At 31.7% G+C, this 14,763-nt stretch overlaps 2 protein-coding genes and 1 long non-coding RNA gene across 10 annotated transcripts in view; 2 read left to right on the top strand and 1 right to left on the bottom strand.

The window, feature by feature from the left end:
• The window catches only part of LOC105840143 (tRNA (cytosine(72)-C(5))-methyltransferase NSUN6), a 55,869-nt gene extending 41,750 nt beyond the window's left edge, over nt 1-14,119 (bottom strand). Inside the window, exons 1-4 of one of the 6 annotated variants that reach the window (XM_036283803.1) lie at nt 13,931-14,119; nt 11,590-11,649; nt 11,193-11,408; nt 10,976-11,098 (exon numbers count right to left, since the gene is read on the bottom strand). In XM_036283803.1, coding sequence (XP_036139696.1) covers nt 10,976-11,098; nt 11,193-11,324 — 255 coding nt within the window. In that variant the 5' untranslated portion in view covers nt 11,325-11,408; nt 11,590-11,649; nt 13,931-14,119. Of the gene's footprint in view, nt 1-10,975; nt 11,115-11,192; nt 11,409-11,589; nt 11,650-12,877; nt 12,983-13,930 lie in introns of those variants that run through there. The other 5 variants (XM_036283804.1, XM_036283805.1, XM_028189736.2 and 2 more) reach the window with 5 other exon arrangements.
• Nucleotides 1,242-2,791, top strand: LOC105831877. 3 transcript variants are annotated; one of them, XM_036283813.1, is made up of 2 exons: nt 1,242-2,083; nt 2,189-2,791. In XM_036283813.1, the coding sequence occupies exons 1-2, from the start codon at nt 2,049-2,051 to the stop codon at nt 2,769-2,771; spliced, it is 618 nt and encodes a 205-aa protein (XP_036139706.1). In that variant the 5' UTR covers nt 1,242-2,048; the 3' UTR covers nt 2,772-2,791. The 3 variants fall into 3 exon arrangements, with proteins under 3 accessions (XP_036139706.1, XP_036139705.1, XP_036139707.1); XM_036283812.1 differs by having other exon boundaries at nt 1,242-2,095; XM_036283814.1 differs by having other exon boundaries at nt 1,242-2,099.
• LOC105840142 lies at nt 11,644-12,236 on the top strand. The gene is made up of 2 exons (XR_004962440.1): nt 11,644-11,880; nt 12,094-12,236. It is a non-coding gene; the product is annotated as an uncharacterized LOC105840142 (long non-coding RNA).
• Nucleotides 14,120-14,763: the final 644 nt, after the last annotated feature.

Raw genomic sequence — 14,763 nt, 5'->3', positions numbered from 1 at the left:
ATTTATGCCAAGTTTCATTAAAATTAGAAAATTTTCCGTTTGGCCTTATAAACGGTTTGAATGAGTGAAACTATCCTTCAAAGGTTGAGATATTTTTATTTTTTTTTTATATATCTCGTAAACTAAACAAAATATTAAAAAATGTTTTATACAAAAGTTTTACAGCATAAATACTTTCATTTAACTACGCTGTTTATTATTTGAGAAAAAAATTTTTTTTAATTAAAATAAATTTTTAATAAAATTGACTTTTATGTATATAGCATTTATAAAGTAATTATACTATCTTATACTACGTTTTATTTATATCATCTATGTGTATATTACATATGTTATACATTATCTGAGTTATAATACTATACATTTATATCTGCATCCCTGTATGTATTAATTTTCATCCAACAGGTGCGCGATATTAGAATAGTCACGTTGCTTTCACACAATTCATTCTGTCTACGTCACAAATTCACATTCAAGTTTTATATTCGTCATGTCACGGTATATATCATATATGAAATGGAAGTCACGTATCAAAGTTTGATATTTTTATTAATGATGTTACGCGTCATTTTCACATCAGTATCAAATCTAACGTATGCTTGATCAATACACCACATCTAACGTGTTTGATTTTTCTGTTAGATTGTTTTTAATTATGCGAAGCATAATGTTACACATAAATGTTGCGAATGTTCTTAATATGTTAATTATTTTATTTCAAATTACACATATTCCATTAACGCCTATAAATGAAAGAGAAATACAATTACGTGATGTGATAAAAGATATTATAACAAATGCAGTGAATGACTTATCATTTGATGAACTGTGTGAAAGCAACGTGACTACTCTAATATTGCGCACCTGTTAGATGAAAACTAATACATACAGGGATGCAGATATAAATGTATAGTATTATAATATAGATAATATATAACATACGTAATATACACATAGATGATATAAATAAAACATAGTATAAGATAGTATAATTACTTTATAAATGCTATATACATAAAAGTCAATTTTATTAAATATTTATTTTATTAAAAAAAATTTTTTTGGGAAAAATAAATAATATAGTTAACTAGAGATACTTATATTGTAAAACTTTTGTATGAAACATTTTTTTATATTTCGTTTAGTTTACGAGATATATCGAGAAAAGGCAAAAACTCTAAATTTTTGAAGAGTGGTTTCAACCCTTTAAACCGTTTATAAGCACCAACTTATAATTTCTAAATTCATGTATTTACCCCCTCTACATTTATGCCAAGTTTCATTAAAATCAGAATTTTCGGGTTCGCGAGGTTCCCTTGTAAGAAGTCTTTACTGTGCGCACACTGAACACATATTGCACTGAATTATTACTCCGGATTGACGACGGTTTCAAGTTGCACCCGGATCTTAAACTTCGCATCAAATGCGGTATTATGCGCTTCCCAACCGCTTATATATTTTTTATAACTCTTCATTTTCTTTGTCTTAATATCGGTGTTTGACCTCTGCAAGATTTGAATTATTTGAATGCGCGATTCTGAATAATCTTATCAAGTAAGTATTAAATGATTTATGTACGTGCCTAAAACATATTTTCTTACAGCAGCCGTACATCGGCGCTTGACCTCTGCAAGATTTGCATTATTTGAATGTGTGATTTTCGTATGATCTCATCAGTAAATATCAAATGTATATGCCTAAAACATATTTTATTACAGCAGCCGTACATCGGCGCTTGACCTCTCAAAGATTCACATTATTTAAATGTGTGATTTTCGTATGATCTCATCAGTAAGTATCAAATTACGTGCCTAAAACATATTTTGCCGCAGCAGCCGTACATTGGCGCTTGACCTCTGAAACGTTGGTCATCCTTGAATGTGTGAAGTTTAAAATATGTGATTGTCCCCTCTACCGAGATGTGTGAAGGGCGTGCAATATAAGAAGAGTTCTGACAACGGTATCACATTAGTTAATCAGCGGAATACGGACGGTAAAGTTCCAATCTTGCATTAGTTAATCGAAGGAAGTCGGAGTTTCCCCTGAAAATGAACTATTACGTTCCGATTCAGCAAAATGAAACGTGTGATAAACCTTAAGTATTTTTTAAATTAATTAAATCAAATTTTGTTACATATTTAGTTGAATTTTATTTTTTACATCTTGCAACTTTTTTTTTTCTTTACAGAACAATGTCGCAGCCGCGTCATACTCCGCGCATTTTGGGGAGGAGATTTGCTTTGACGGCTACATTCTACAAATATTTGGATATGGGAATCAGTGTGGGACTTGAGCCTTTTGTAGAGATGATTCTTGGTGACAACAAGGGCAATGAGATACCGCTGTCACGTGATACCTGGGTAATAATGACTGAGAAACGGACGGATATCGAGCAACTCCTGCAGTCGGCAACCGCTACGTCATTGTGGATTAATCATCTTTTCATCAAAATCGTTAAAATACGTAACAAGAGTATCATAAAATTCACTTTAAATAACAAAATTATGTACATAAAACCATCGACTGTACAATTTTTACTAAATCTTGAAAATGTTATCAATAATGCATATTTTAAATTATGGGATGATATGCATATAGTAAAAGAACGATATAATCAATTTGTAAACTGTTTGCGGCGAAATAATATTCATAACAAGTGCGATGCAGTCAAATTGTTAAATAAAATATGTGAAAAAACTTCGCTCGTAAATTGCGAACTGATGGCTTATGCATCAGACAATATTGTATACGACGCGTTACAAAAGGAATAAATGAAAAAAATTATAAATAATTATTCTAACTTATTTTCTCTCTTCCTTATTCCTTTGCAGTATAATGGTGTGCGCAGAACCGTAGGTAGAAGAATAAAAGGTACATAGATAAGATGAGTGGGAACGCATGTATGTAACCGCATATGAAAGAACGCAACAAATGAAAGAGAAAGAGCGAGAGAATCATAAGACTGTATAGTTGAAAATATCGCGTACGGGGAGAGAGAGAGAGAGGGAGGGAGGGGGAGAGAGGGGGGAGAGAGAGAGAGAGACAGACAGATTCATAATAGAGGGAGAGAGCGAGCACCGCGGCGATGGCTGCTGCAGCAGCGGCAGGCGGCGGGCGGCGGCGGCGGTCGCGGACCCCGATTCCTCCTCTCCCGCTCCCGGGTCGCGGACCCGAAAATCCTGCGTCAGCAATTTCCGCACCGCGAGATCCCCCTCCCCACGTGACGTCATACCCCCGCGCCTACCAGTACCCCCCGCACACCCGCACCCCCCTCGGAGCCCCATAGTTAGAACTCTCTTAGTATTAACTACTTACGATGATATTAATACGTGTACTTTAATTCTAGAAAAGAATCTATAAAAGAAAGACATACGAAATCTTGTTAATGATATGCACGAATGACTATACATTCTCGACCCTTAAGGGGATGTTAAAGTGGCTGTCAAATTTGATCAAGGTCGATAACGTAGAGTCATTCGTGTGTATTTCTTATATAGATTCGGAAATTCTTTTCCAGAATTAAAGTACACGTATTAATATCACCATATAAAGTGGATTTTATACCGAGAGTAAACAACATTTTTCAGTGCTCTTTTTCTAACTTGTATCTAAATTTGCAGTCATAAAAATTTGTTAAAACTAATCTTCCCAGATAGCACAAAATATTCATAAAGTATTTATAAAATATTTATAAGGAAAAATATTTATGATAAATATTTTGTACATATCTGTATGTCCGAGTTTGTCAGGTATAAAAAAAATTATGATAAACATTTATAAAAATATTTAAAATAAATATTTATATCATTATTATCAAATATAAAAAATATTTCAAGTTCATATACCATAAATATTTTTAAGTACATTTTAAAAACATATTCTATATATTGTTGATTTTTCATAATTATATTCATTTCATATTTAATAAACAAAATTTTATTAATATAAATGATCAAATATATTTTTTTAATTTTATTGAATTATTTTCTACATTTCAAGCCAAATCAGTTTATTTTATTTTTTATTAAATAAATAAATAAATAAATAATTTTATCAAAAGCTAAATTTTATATTTCAAGCCAAATCAGTTTATTTTATTTTTTATTAAATAAATAAATAAATAAATAATTTTATCAAAAGCTAAATTTTATATTTCAAGCCAAATCAGTTTATTTTATTTTTTATTAAATAAATAAATAAATAATTTTATCAAAGGCAAAATTCAGCTAAACGGGCAATCATTATCTTGGCCTGGCCAATAACTATTATATTTTCTCAACGAAAACATTTTTTTGTACATTTCATGCAAACTTATACATTTTTGATAATTTTTTATATTTCTGTGTAATTACAAAATTCTTTTAAAGCAATTTATATTAATTTAGTTTTCAAACTTATATTCGGATTTCTAATAATTTATTATTTAAGAGCTTTTGCTTAAACAGCCAATCAGTGTACTATTTACCGGTATTTTTGTGTACAGCAGGAGAATATCGAAATATTGCAATTATTAAAATATTACATAATATTTTAATAATTGCAATATTTCGATATTGATAATTATATAATTATCATAATTATAATTATTACTAGCTTTTTCACGCGCACACATATACAGGGAGTCTTAGAGCATACTGGTCACTGTTCATAAAAAGGTAGATGGGATTAAGATGAACATAAAAGTTCAATATTGTTGTGGGTTTGGTCTGCTAATAATCGAGATATAAATTTTTTAAATTATGCGAATGAGAGCGCGCCTTGCGCGCCGAAGGAAGGGCTCGAGCCGCTCGAGCCATAGCACGGCCTACTGTTTCAAGCATTGGCTGCCGGCGGCGGCGGGGGAAAGAAGGAGAAGCGTGGCGTCGTCGCCGCACCGCGCCTAAGCTCGCGTCGATGGCTGCTACGCACACTCGCGATTACATGACGAGATTATAAATTATTAATAAAAATAGGACAAATTTAAATCGTAATAAATTTTTGTAAATAAGAAAGTCGAAAGAGAGAAAGCAATGGAAACGTATGGAACCTGCAAATAATATAATATTTGCCGCATCAAATTCTCTCATTGTTTTTTATAGAATATTAAATTAACGAAGATTTATCACGATTGATTCTTTATACATTCTCCTTTCGTAACCATCTTATTAGAAAATTACGAAATGCACGAAATACTATCCCTAATATGCACTCTTTGTAAAATAACACGATAGAAAAATATTCACGTTTGATTTAACGACTTCAGGATAAATTATTCGATGCAACTTCTACAGTAATTATAGGTAATTAGAGATCAATGTTATGTCAAGTATCGTTAGTATGGTTAACTAGAAATGATTTTCTCTTGTATATGATAGAGAACTTCGAATTTCTTCTATCGTTAATACATTATAAGTCACTGAAAATCTGTCGTAATTAATAATGCAATTAAAGGTAGAAGAAACTCTGAATTCTTTTATTCATTATTAAATTTTTTATTTACTCTTAATTTGTATGTAAAATTGAACTTTGTACTTTTATACTTTGTAATTTAACAGGAATATCTTTCCCTCTAAAGTATTTACAGAAACACGATAAACGACATTTTCAACAACAGTTCCAATCAATATTATTAGAGTTTCATTAAATGTCATAAAATTTTTTTAACAAGATTACTATTTTTTAACATTTTTAACATTAAACACGATACGACACTCAGAAAGAAAGTATCGTGTTGATTATTTATCGCAGTTTTAGTGATAACTTTTGATAATTTTTTTTTCGATCGTGTGTAACACTAAAAATATAAAGAAATGATAATTGTTAAAATTTTATTCAAATTACATATAATAAAAGTAGAATAGTACAAACTAAAGATGTTGTTAAACGTGGTAATATTTATTGTATTTGTGTACTACGTAGTGCTTGAGAGGAAGAGAGAGAGAGAGAGAGAGAGAGAGAGAGAGAGGGAGAGAGAGGTGTCATACTAAAATGCGCGAAATATCATAGTATGTTACATTCTTTGTTATAACACAGAAAAATATTCCCTCTTGATGTAACGATTTCACGATAGCTTAGGCGCGATGCTACGATAATTATGCTTAAAAATTAATGTTCAATATCATGTATTGTTAACACAACGAAGGATTTTCTTTTATAACCATAGAAAACTTACAGTTTCTTCTACTTTTAATTGCATTATTAATTATTAATTAATACATTATACGTCACTGAAAATCTGTCGTATTTTATATTATTAATTATAATAATATAAAATACGACAGATTTTCAGTGACGTATAATGTATTAACGATAGAAGAAATTCGAAGTTCTCTATCATATACAAGAGAAAATCATTTCTAGTTAACCATATTAACGATACTTGACATAACATTGATCTCTAATTACCTATAATTACCGTAGAAGTTGCATCGAATAATTTATCCTGAAGTCGTTAGATCAAACGTGAATATTTTTCTATCGTGTTATTTTACAAAGAGTGCATATTAGGGATAGTATTTCGTGCATTTCGTAATTTTCTAATAAGATGGTTACGAAAGGAGAATGTATAAAGAATCAATCGTGACAAATCTTCGTTAATTCAATATTCCATAAAAAACGATGAGAGAATTTGATGCGGCAAATGTTATATTATTTGCAGGTTCCATACGTTTCCATCGCTTTCTCTCTTTCGACTTTCTTATTTACAAAAGTTTATTACAATTTAAATTTGTCCTATTTTTATTAATAATTTATAATCTCGTCATGTAATCACAAGTGTGCGTAGCAGCCATCGACGCGAGCTTAGGCGCGGTGCGGCGAGACGTGGGAACGGCGACGACGCCACGCTTCTCCTTCTTTCCCCCGCCGCCGCCGGCAGCCAATGCTTGAAACAGTAGGCCGTGCTATAGCTCGAGCGGCTCGAGCCCTTCCTTCGGCGCGCAAGGCGCGCTCTCATTCGCATAATTTAAAAAATTTATATCTCGATTATTAGCAGACCAAACCCACAACAATATTGAACTTTTATGTTCATCTCGATCCCATCTACCTTTTTATGAACAGTGACCAGTATGCTCTGGGACTCCCTGTATAAATACCGAGTTTGTATGCCCGCGGACTCTAAATACTCGCACGTAAATACAGGTTGTTTCTGTAATGTTGGCAGTAACATTGTTTAAAAATTCTTTGAATCAACCTATATTTCGAAATACCGCTTTATACATCGTCGAAGTGTTTTTCATTTTTTTTTAACATCAATTACTATCTTCTATTATAATTAAATCCTCTAAACCTTCTTTTAAATTTTAAATTTATTATAATAAAATTTTTAATCTTTTTCAAAATAACATGCAATGAATCTATCAACTTATATTTTAACTGATTTATTTATTTGTTCATGTATTTATTACTCATTTCATTTTTCTAATTCTCTTTTCTAATCTCATTGTCTCACATAAACATTTCGATTGTTTAGACTCCCTCTGATGATTTAAGGATGTATCGGACATACAATCTTAGACAAAAGTACATGCAATTTGAAATACTTAAATATTTGCGCCTATCGCATAGTAAATCTAGATGTAAGAAACTTGAACGATAGTTTGAGTCTTATTTTTACTCTTACATAAGTATTTTTTACATATTTGCGATTTTTTTCACTTATGAGTTTAAACTTTTGACAGTAAAAATGCACAAGTATCTCAAGTTATATTTTATTTCTTTAAAACGGTGTAGTGAAGACTATTGAAACTTGGCAAATATTTTCATCTATTCATATATTAAATGTACCAAAAAGTTCAAAACACTTGTACTATTTCTTCTATATTTTTTAAGCTGTTTTATCCGTCAAGATCGTCTTTTCCCATATGATGGAAAAGGATATCATGTAAAATTAGTGAAAATTAACATATTTATAACTCAGCAACCGTTTAATGGATACGTTTTCAATTTTTTGCAGTACATTAAGAAAACTAACAAAACAATTTCACAAATTTTTAGCAACTTTGTACTATTTTGAACTTCGGTCCAACACATCCTTAACCCTCTGCCTACACATGGTGTTACGGTTACCCCAGTCGATTTTGAAATGCCCGCTACTTTAAAGTATTTAGCAAGGGGACGCTGAGACTGGGGTGGGAGAGAAAGTTTGAACTGTGCTTTACTTATTTCTCTTTGAGCGTTGTCAATGTTCTGAAAACAACAGAAGTAGGAGCATCGAAAGTGTGTGTTGAGGTTACAGTTACTCCTTGTGTAGGAAACGTAACAAAAAATTTCAAAAGTTCCAAATTTAAAGGGTAAATAAAAGTCATTTTTTTGTTCATTACGTATCATTTACGCATACAGTACTTATATATATTACCAATGTCGCAATCACTTTGTGAAAATATACTGCAATTGTAGCATTACAAATTAAAAATTTCTTCTATAACAAATAAAATCTTTTGTAATATTTTTTGTATTAATAATTATGTTTTTGTGTATTAATAATTATGGTTTTTAAATCAATATTACTATTTTCTATTATTATTGTGTTTGAACTGCATTCATTTTTTACTAAATTCACATTACGAAATAAATATATTTTTTGAACAGAATCATAAAAATTACAATAGATTCTTAAAGTACAACTCTTCCCCTTTCCATTGATCACCATTTTAATTACTTTATCTATTTTTTTCTAGTAAATACGGGCGTTTGAAGAAAAGGCAAATTTTTTTCTAAAATTTTTTGTTTCTTTCTCATTCTTTTTAAAAAATCTTTTTTCTTTTTATATCTTCGACTTTTCAGCCAAGACCATCATAATTCTGAGATTTTTTTCGATTAAAAAAAAAAGAAGTTAAAATTGATTAAATACTTTAAAATTGATTAAATTTGGAGATATAAATTAACGAAATTTTGGGGTTTGCGTAACCCCTTTTTGTAGGAATCGGGAGAAAAATAAGGTTTGTAGGCAGAAGGTTAAAGAGCGTCCGCATTAATCGCCTGTTTCGTAGACATCGAGTTTCGATACGATTTTGGTGGTAAATGATTGCATATTATCAAACGTTCATCACCTAAAAATTTCGAATTGAGCATACCTTTTATTTCTGAGATATGAAGGATTATAGTTGATATTATTCACAAACTTGTTAAAAATACGTTTTATCAAAAAAATCACATAATACTTCTTTTTTTAACAATTTTTTGTTGCTCAATTTCAATTATGTAATTTGTAATATATCTCGGTAAAAAAGCTACCTCCCTCTTCTTAAACTTTTAGAAAAATCATAGTAAATACTGCAGTTTTTCAGAATTCGGTGGTACCTATATTTGGAATATTGTTATAATGTTATTGAATTTATAAAATATAAGGCCCGATTAATCCGTGTTGACATAAAATAACGTTATAAAACATTCCCGTCTTTTACATGTACTCTTTCTGTGCTCGCTGAGATAAATTAAAAACATTTTTCTGAAAATTGTTAGTTGACCTCTTAATGACATTCTGACTTTAACGTCGTTTCGAAAATTTTCTTTATATAGATTAGTAACGGATATGCGTTTATCTGTATAACCGCGGACTACACCGTCATTTGTGGCCTAAATTACTTACAAATGGTCTTATTTTATTCCAAATTTTTTAAGGATGGCAGCCATGGGTTTGGGTTTTCCGTATACTGGAAGGCGTTTCATAAATGAATGGCGTAACTTTAAGAAATGTAAGTCTTTAAATGAAACACCTTGTATATGAAAAATCCAATCCCATGGCAGTTTTACTCGTTAAGTTTGGAATAAAATGAGACCATTTGTTAGAGATTCGAGCTACAAATGACAATGTTGTTCGCGGTTATACAGGCAAACGCTTATTCGTTACTAATTAATATATAGATTATTTTTGAAAAACCCTGTATTTCGAAGAAACAAACCCATAGCAGCAATCCTCGTAAAATTTGGAATAAAATAAGATCTCTTGCATTAGAATCGGACCACAAATGACGGAGTGGTTCGCGGGCATACAGATTTCAATCATTCATACGTATATTTTGGCCTATTATTTTTGAAACAACCTGTTTTTGAAAAATTCGAGCCCATAAAAGCCTTCCCCAGAAAAATGACGAAATAGTTCGCGGGTATACAGACTTCAATTATTTATACATATATTTTGGCCTATCATTTTTGAAACACCCTATTTTTTAAAAATCGGAGTCCATCGTAGCCATCCCCGGAAAAATGCTAATTTTTGAGACCATTTGCATTAAGATTGGTCCACAAATGTCGGAGTAGTTCGCGGGCATACAGACTTCAATCATAAATATGTAATTTTTGCCAATCATTTTTGAAACACCTTTTTTTTGAAAAATTCGAGCCCTTAGTATCCGTCCCCTAAAAAAATGCTAAATTTTGAGACCAGTTGCAAGAGGTTCGGACCAAAAAGAACGGAGTAGTTCGCGAGCAAACAGACTTGAGTCATTTATACGTATATATTTTGATCTATCAATTTTGAAACACCCTGTATTTGAAAAATTCGAATCCATAGTAGCTGTCCCTGGAAAAAATACAAAATTTTGAGACCAATTGCAAGAGGATTGAACCAAAAAGAACGGAGTAGTTCGCGGGCAAACAGACTTTAGTTATTTATACGTTTATTAAGGCCTATCATTTTTAAAACACCCTGTTTTTAAAAAATCGGAGTCCATAGGCGCCATCCCCGGAAAAAATGCTAAATTTTGAGACCAATTGCAAGTGGATCGGACCACAAATGACGGAGGAGTTCATTGGAATACAGACTTTAGTCAAAAAAACGTATATTTTTGCCCATCATTTTTTAAACAACCTGTTTTTGAAAAATCAGACCTCATGGTAGCAGTCTCCGAAAAATTTGCTAAATTTTGACACCAGTGGCGTTAAGATCGGACCACAAATGACGAAGCAGTCCGAAGAGTTACGGACATACATACATCGCAACTTATATATATAGATATAGTTATGTTAAAGAATTAATTTTGCGTATTTAACATACCTGCTTCAATGCTTTGCATAAACTGTCTAGATCATTTGTATGATAATCCATAAAACGATCTAATCTATAAATGCTTCTCTTAGGTGCAGTACACATCCATTTACAAAGAGCATCGATCTTTTTCTACAATTTTTTTTCTCTTTTTAATAGAAAATATTTGATTTTATGTAAGTAGCAGGAAAATTTATAAAAATTTTATAAGCTTTAAAATATATACCTGAATTTCAGATTGTTGTAAATGTTCATCGTTAGTCATCGCTTTTTTCAAGTCTACTATCAATGCCTTACGTATTTCAGATTTATATTTGAAGGGCGTTTCTGGGAAACTGTGTGATAACGCTTGTGACATTACTTCTTTTTCTGTTCCCTACACTTAGTTTACTTATCGTCTGAGAGTAAAATCTTGCTAGATCTTAGTAATTGCAGGTTTTCCCTTTGTTATACCGGCAGTATTTAATCAAATAAATTTTAGGTACCGCGCCCGGCCTTATATCCTGTATTAGATGCTTAAATTCAGGATATAAGACCGCGCGCAGTACCTAAAATTTATTTGATAGAGTATTTTTTCTCTTTAAATAGTTTTAAATTCTGAATTTTCGAATCTTTGTACACACCATGTTTTTGCACATATAGAAATTTGTAATGAACTAGGAACTTTCTATTTAACCGTTTGGCTGAAATGAAAGATTTAAAAAGTAATTCAATTTATATATGTAGGCGATTAACAGCGGTTGACATTTGTTGTATAAAAATGTGTCTCATAAAAGTTCTCAATCGACGTATTGTATAAACACAAAGTGTATCTATGGCGCAGTTACTTTAGCGTAATTAAAAAATAAAGAATTATCACACCCTTTGGTATTTATGGAACATGACATCCATCATGAATAACGAACTAATTGAAGGTTTGTATAAATTACTTGCTTTTCGAATATTTGTCATTACCATGGAATAGTCATTTAAAAATAAGAAAAACTCTTTATGATTGTAAAAAACATAATAAAATTTATTTAGACAAGTCCACATTGTAATTAACTTTTTTTTTTAATTCGATATTTATATACTTATATAATTATATACTTTAATACTCAATGATGATATATTTGTGTTTGTAATAGTTCTGACTAATGCGCCACAAATAAAATGTCTATCTTTGCAAGAATATCAATAAATGTATCAAGATTTAGATCGACTTCGTCGAGAAACTACGAATCTTCATCGGAAATTATGTCATGCTAGGAGAAATCTAGAGGAGGAAAAATGCAAACGTCGAACGATTGAGCATCATAAAAACATATTGATATATTAAGTTCTCTTTTTATACACATGTATAAACACACACACACACACACACACACACACACACACACACACACACATTTGTCATTTAGTTATAAATTAAGTGTTTGTATCTGACAGGAGAGGCAAATTAATATGGTTAGAGATATTGTTCCATGATGGAAAGGCAAATTTGAATGATGATATCAAAAAGAGACTACAATTCCTTAATAAACCTGAAATTGAATTTAAATATAATAATCTACATGTTCCACACAAACAGGATGATAGATAGTAAATATAAAATTTTGTGTATAAAGTATTCAGATGAGATGCAATTACACACCTAATACATTTTCTAGTCTAACTACAATAGCAGGAACAGATTCTACAGGTTTGATATTAAGTGATTTGAATTGTTTATCCAAGTCGGAAGATGATTTGAATACCGATACTATTATAAAAGCACAAAAAGAAAAAAAGATAGAAAGAATATAAATCTAGTGGTGAATATTCTAGGAATAAACTTCTAGGAATGTAGCACGTTGAATAAAATGATAGAATTTAACTTGTCAGATGGAGTAATGACAAGAATTAAGCCAAAGGACAGGGCACACTCTATACCTGTTAAAATTCAAATTGCTTCTAATAAAGAAAATATTGATTACAAACTGTTGAATGCTGAAACGTCTTCTGCGAATCATAGATTTTTATCAAAGATAATAACCAGAAACATGTACTCCATGTGGTGATACTAAAACAATAGAATATGTGTATATATATATATATATATATATATATATATATATATATATATATATACTGATAGTGATAACAGTTAAACAAGCAAATCAAGTAATATTGTAATGTTTTTCTTTTGTTTGATCCATCAGAATCAGATTTGGAAAGATAACATTAAAATGTAGAGATTGCCCCATTACATGTCATATAGAATGCAGGGCTGCATTCCGTTTCATGCATGACGCGTATAATGCATTGTTCATCCTTGTTTAACGTTTGACAAACAACAAGGATAAACGATGCATCATGCGTATCATGCGTGAAACGGAACGCACCCTGGGATTCAAGTTATCTCAATTCTATATATATATGCAACAAGTCAGCAGTGTTATTTAGTGGATCTGCAAATACTGCCACATAAAATAATAAAAAAGCAACTTTTTATACAATTGTCATTATTATTTCAAGTTGCTATAGTAAGAAAACTAATTTGGGAAACAATAGTGCATAGCGATATTAAACTTCATTAAGATGATTTTGTTATTTTGAATACAAAGGTATTTAAAGATGTCCAATTCAAAATATGCTATTACGCTGAAAATAATAAATTTGTAACATTAGTGTGCGTGCGTGCATGTGTGTGTGATCGTTACTTTCACTCTGTGCACCATACTATGTTAAGCCTTCGGCACACGATACGATTTTTCATACTAGATCGCATACGAGGCGTCTTACTACATATCCTCATTGGCTTACGATTGGTGACATAATCATCCGAGCCAATTAGGACACGTATTAAGATACATCGTATGCGATCTAGTATGAAAAATCGTATCGTGTGCCGAAGGCTTTAGATTGACCGACAAAGAATTAGATACAAAATAAAACTTTACAAAATTTTGTAATTATTTATGATAATACTAAAGGAAAGCTTACTGTTTACCGAATTCGTTGAATTTAGGCTTAATCGACGCGTTTTTGCACAAAACGAACGAATCTAGCAGAAAAAATCGTCGCTCTGCCCCGCAAAAGAAGTTAAACAGTTAAAGTTGACAACCATAGATTTACTATAATACATAGTCCTAGTTTACACCGAGCACTTGGTACCACAGACTTCTATAATATACTAGACTGCTAGGCTCGTTATGGTTTGTTCGCGTCGCCAGGCCCCGACATGCTCCTACTCACTCCAACGCATTCTAATAGGTTGGCGTCATCGGAATCAACGTCTTGGAGTGCGTTGGGGTGAATAGGAGCATGTCGGAGCATGTGACGCGAACAGACCTATATTCTCCATTTAGTGTGTACCCGAAAAGTATGTACAAATAGGAGCTCATAGGCGGCAGACTGAATTACCGATTGGAATTGGTTTGTTCGCGTCGCCATGCTCCGACATGCTCCTACTCACTCCAACGCATTCTAATAGGTTGGCGTCATCGGAATCAACGTATTGGAGTGCGTTGGGGTGAATAGGAGCATGTTGGGGCATGTGACGCGAACAGACCTTATGTGGCTAATATTTTATAGTCCTACGACTATGGATTACTAGAGGAGTGAGTGAGATGTATGATACAATATATACATATATTGGCTGCGGTCGAGTTACCACTTTCGAATGCTTCAAACGTTTTTGATCACAACGCTTCCATTAAACGGTCAAGTAGCGCTACCAACGTTACTAATACTATTCAAATTGACCGAAGCTAAAGCGTCTGGAGCGTTTTCCACTCATACTTTAGGCTACCTCGATTAAACTGTTGTACATTGTT

This window comes from Monomorium pharaonis, chromosome 3 (genome assembly GCF_013373865.1).
Source record: "Monomorium pharaonis isolate MP-MQ-018 chromosome 3, ASM1337386v2, whole genome shotgun sequence".
In the NCBI taxonomy this organism is placed as follows: Eukaryota; Metazoa; Arthropoda; class Insecta; order Hymenoptera; family Formicidae; genus Monomorium; species Monomorium pharaonis.
The sequence above is the reverse complement of the archived record's forward strand: the minus strand, read 5'-3'. Positions and strand labels throughout refer to the sequence as shown.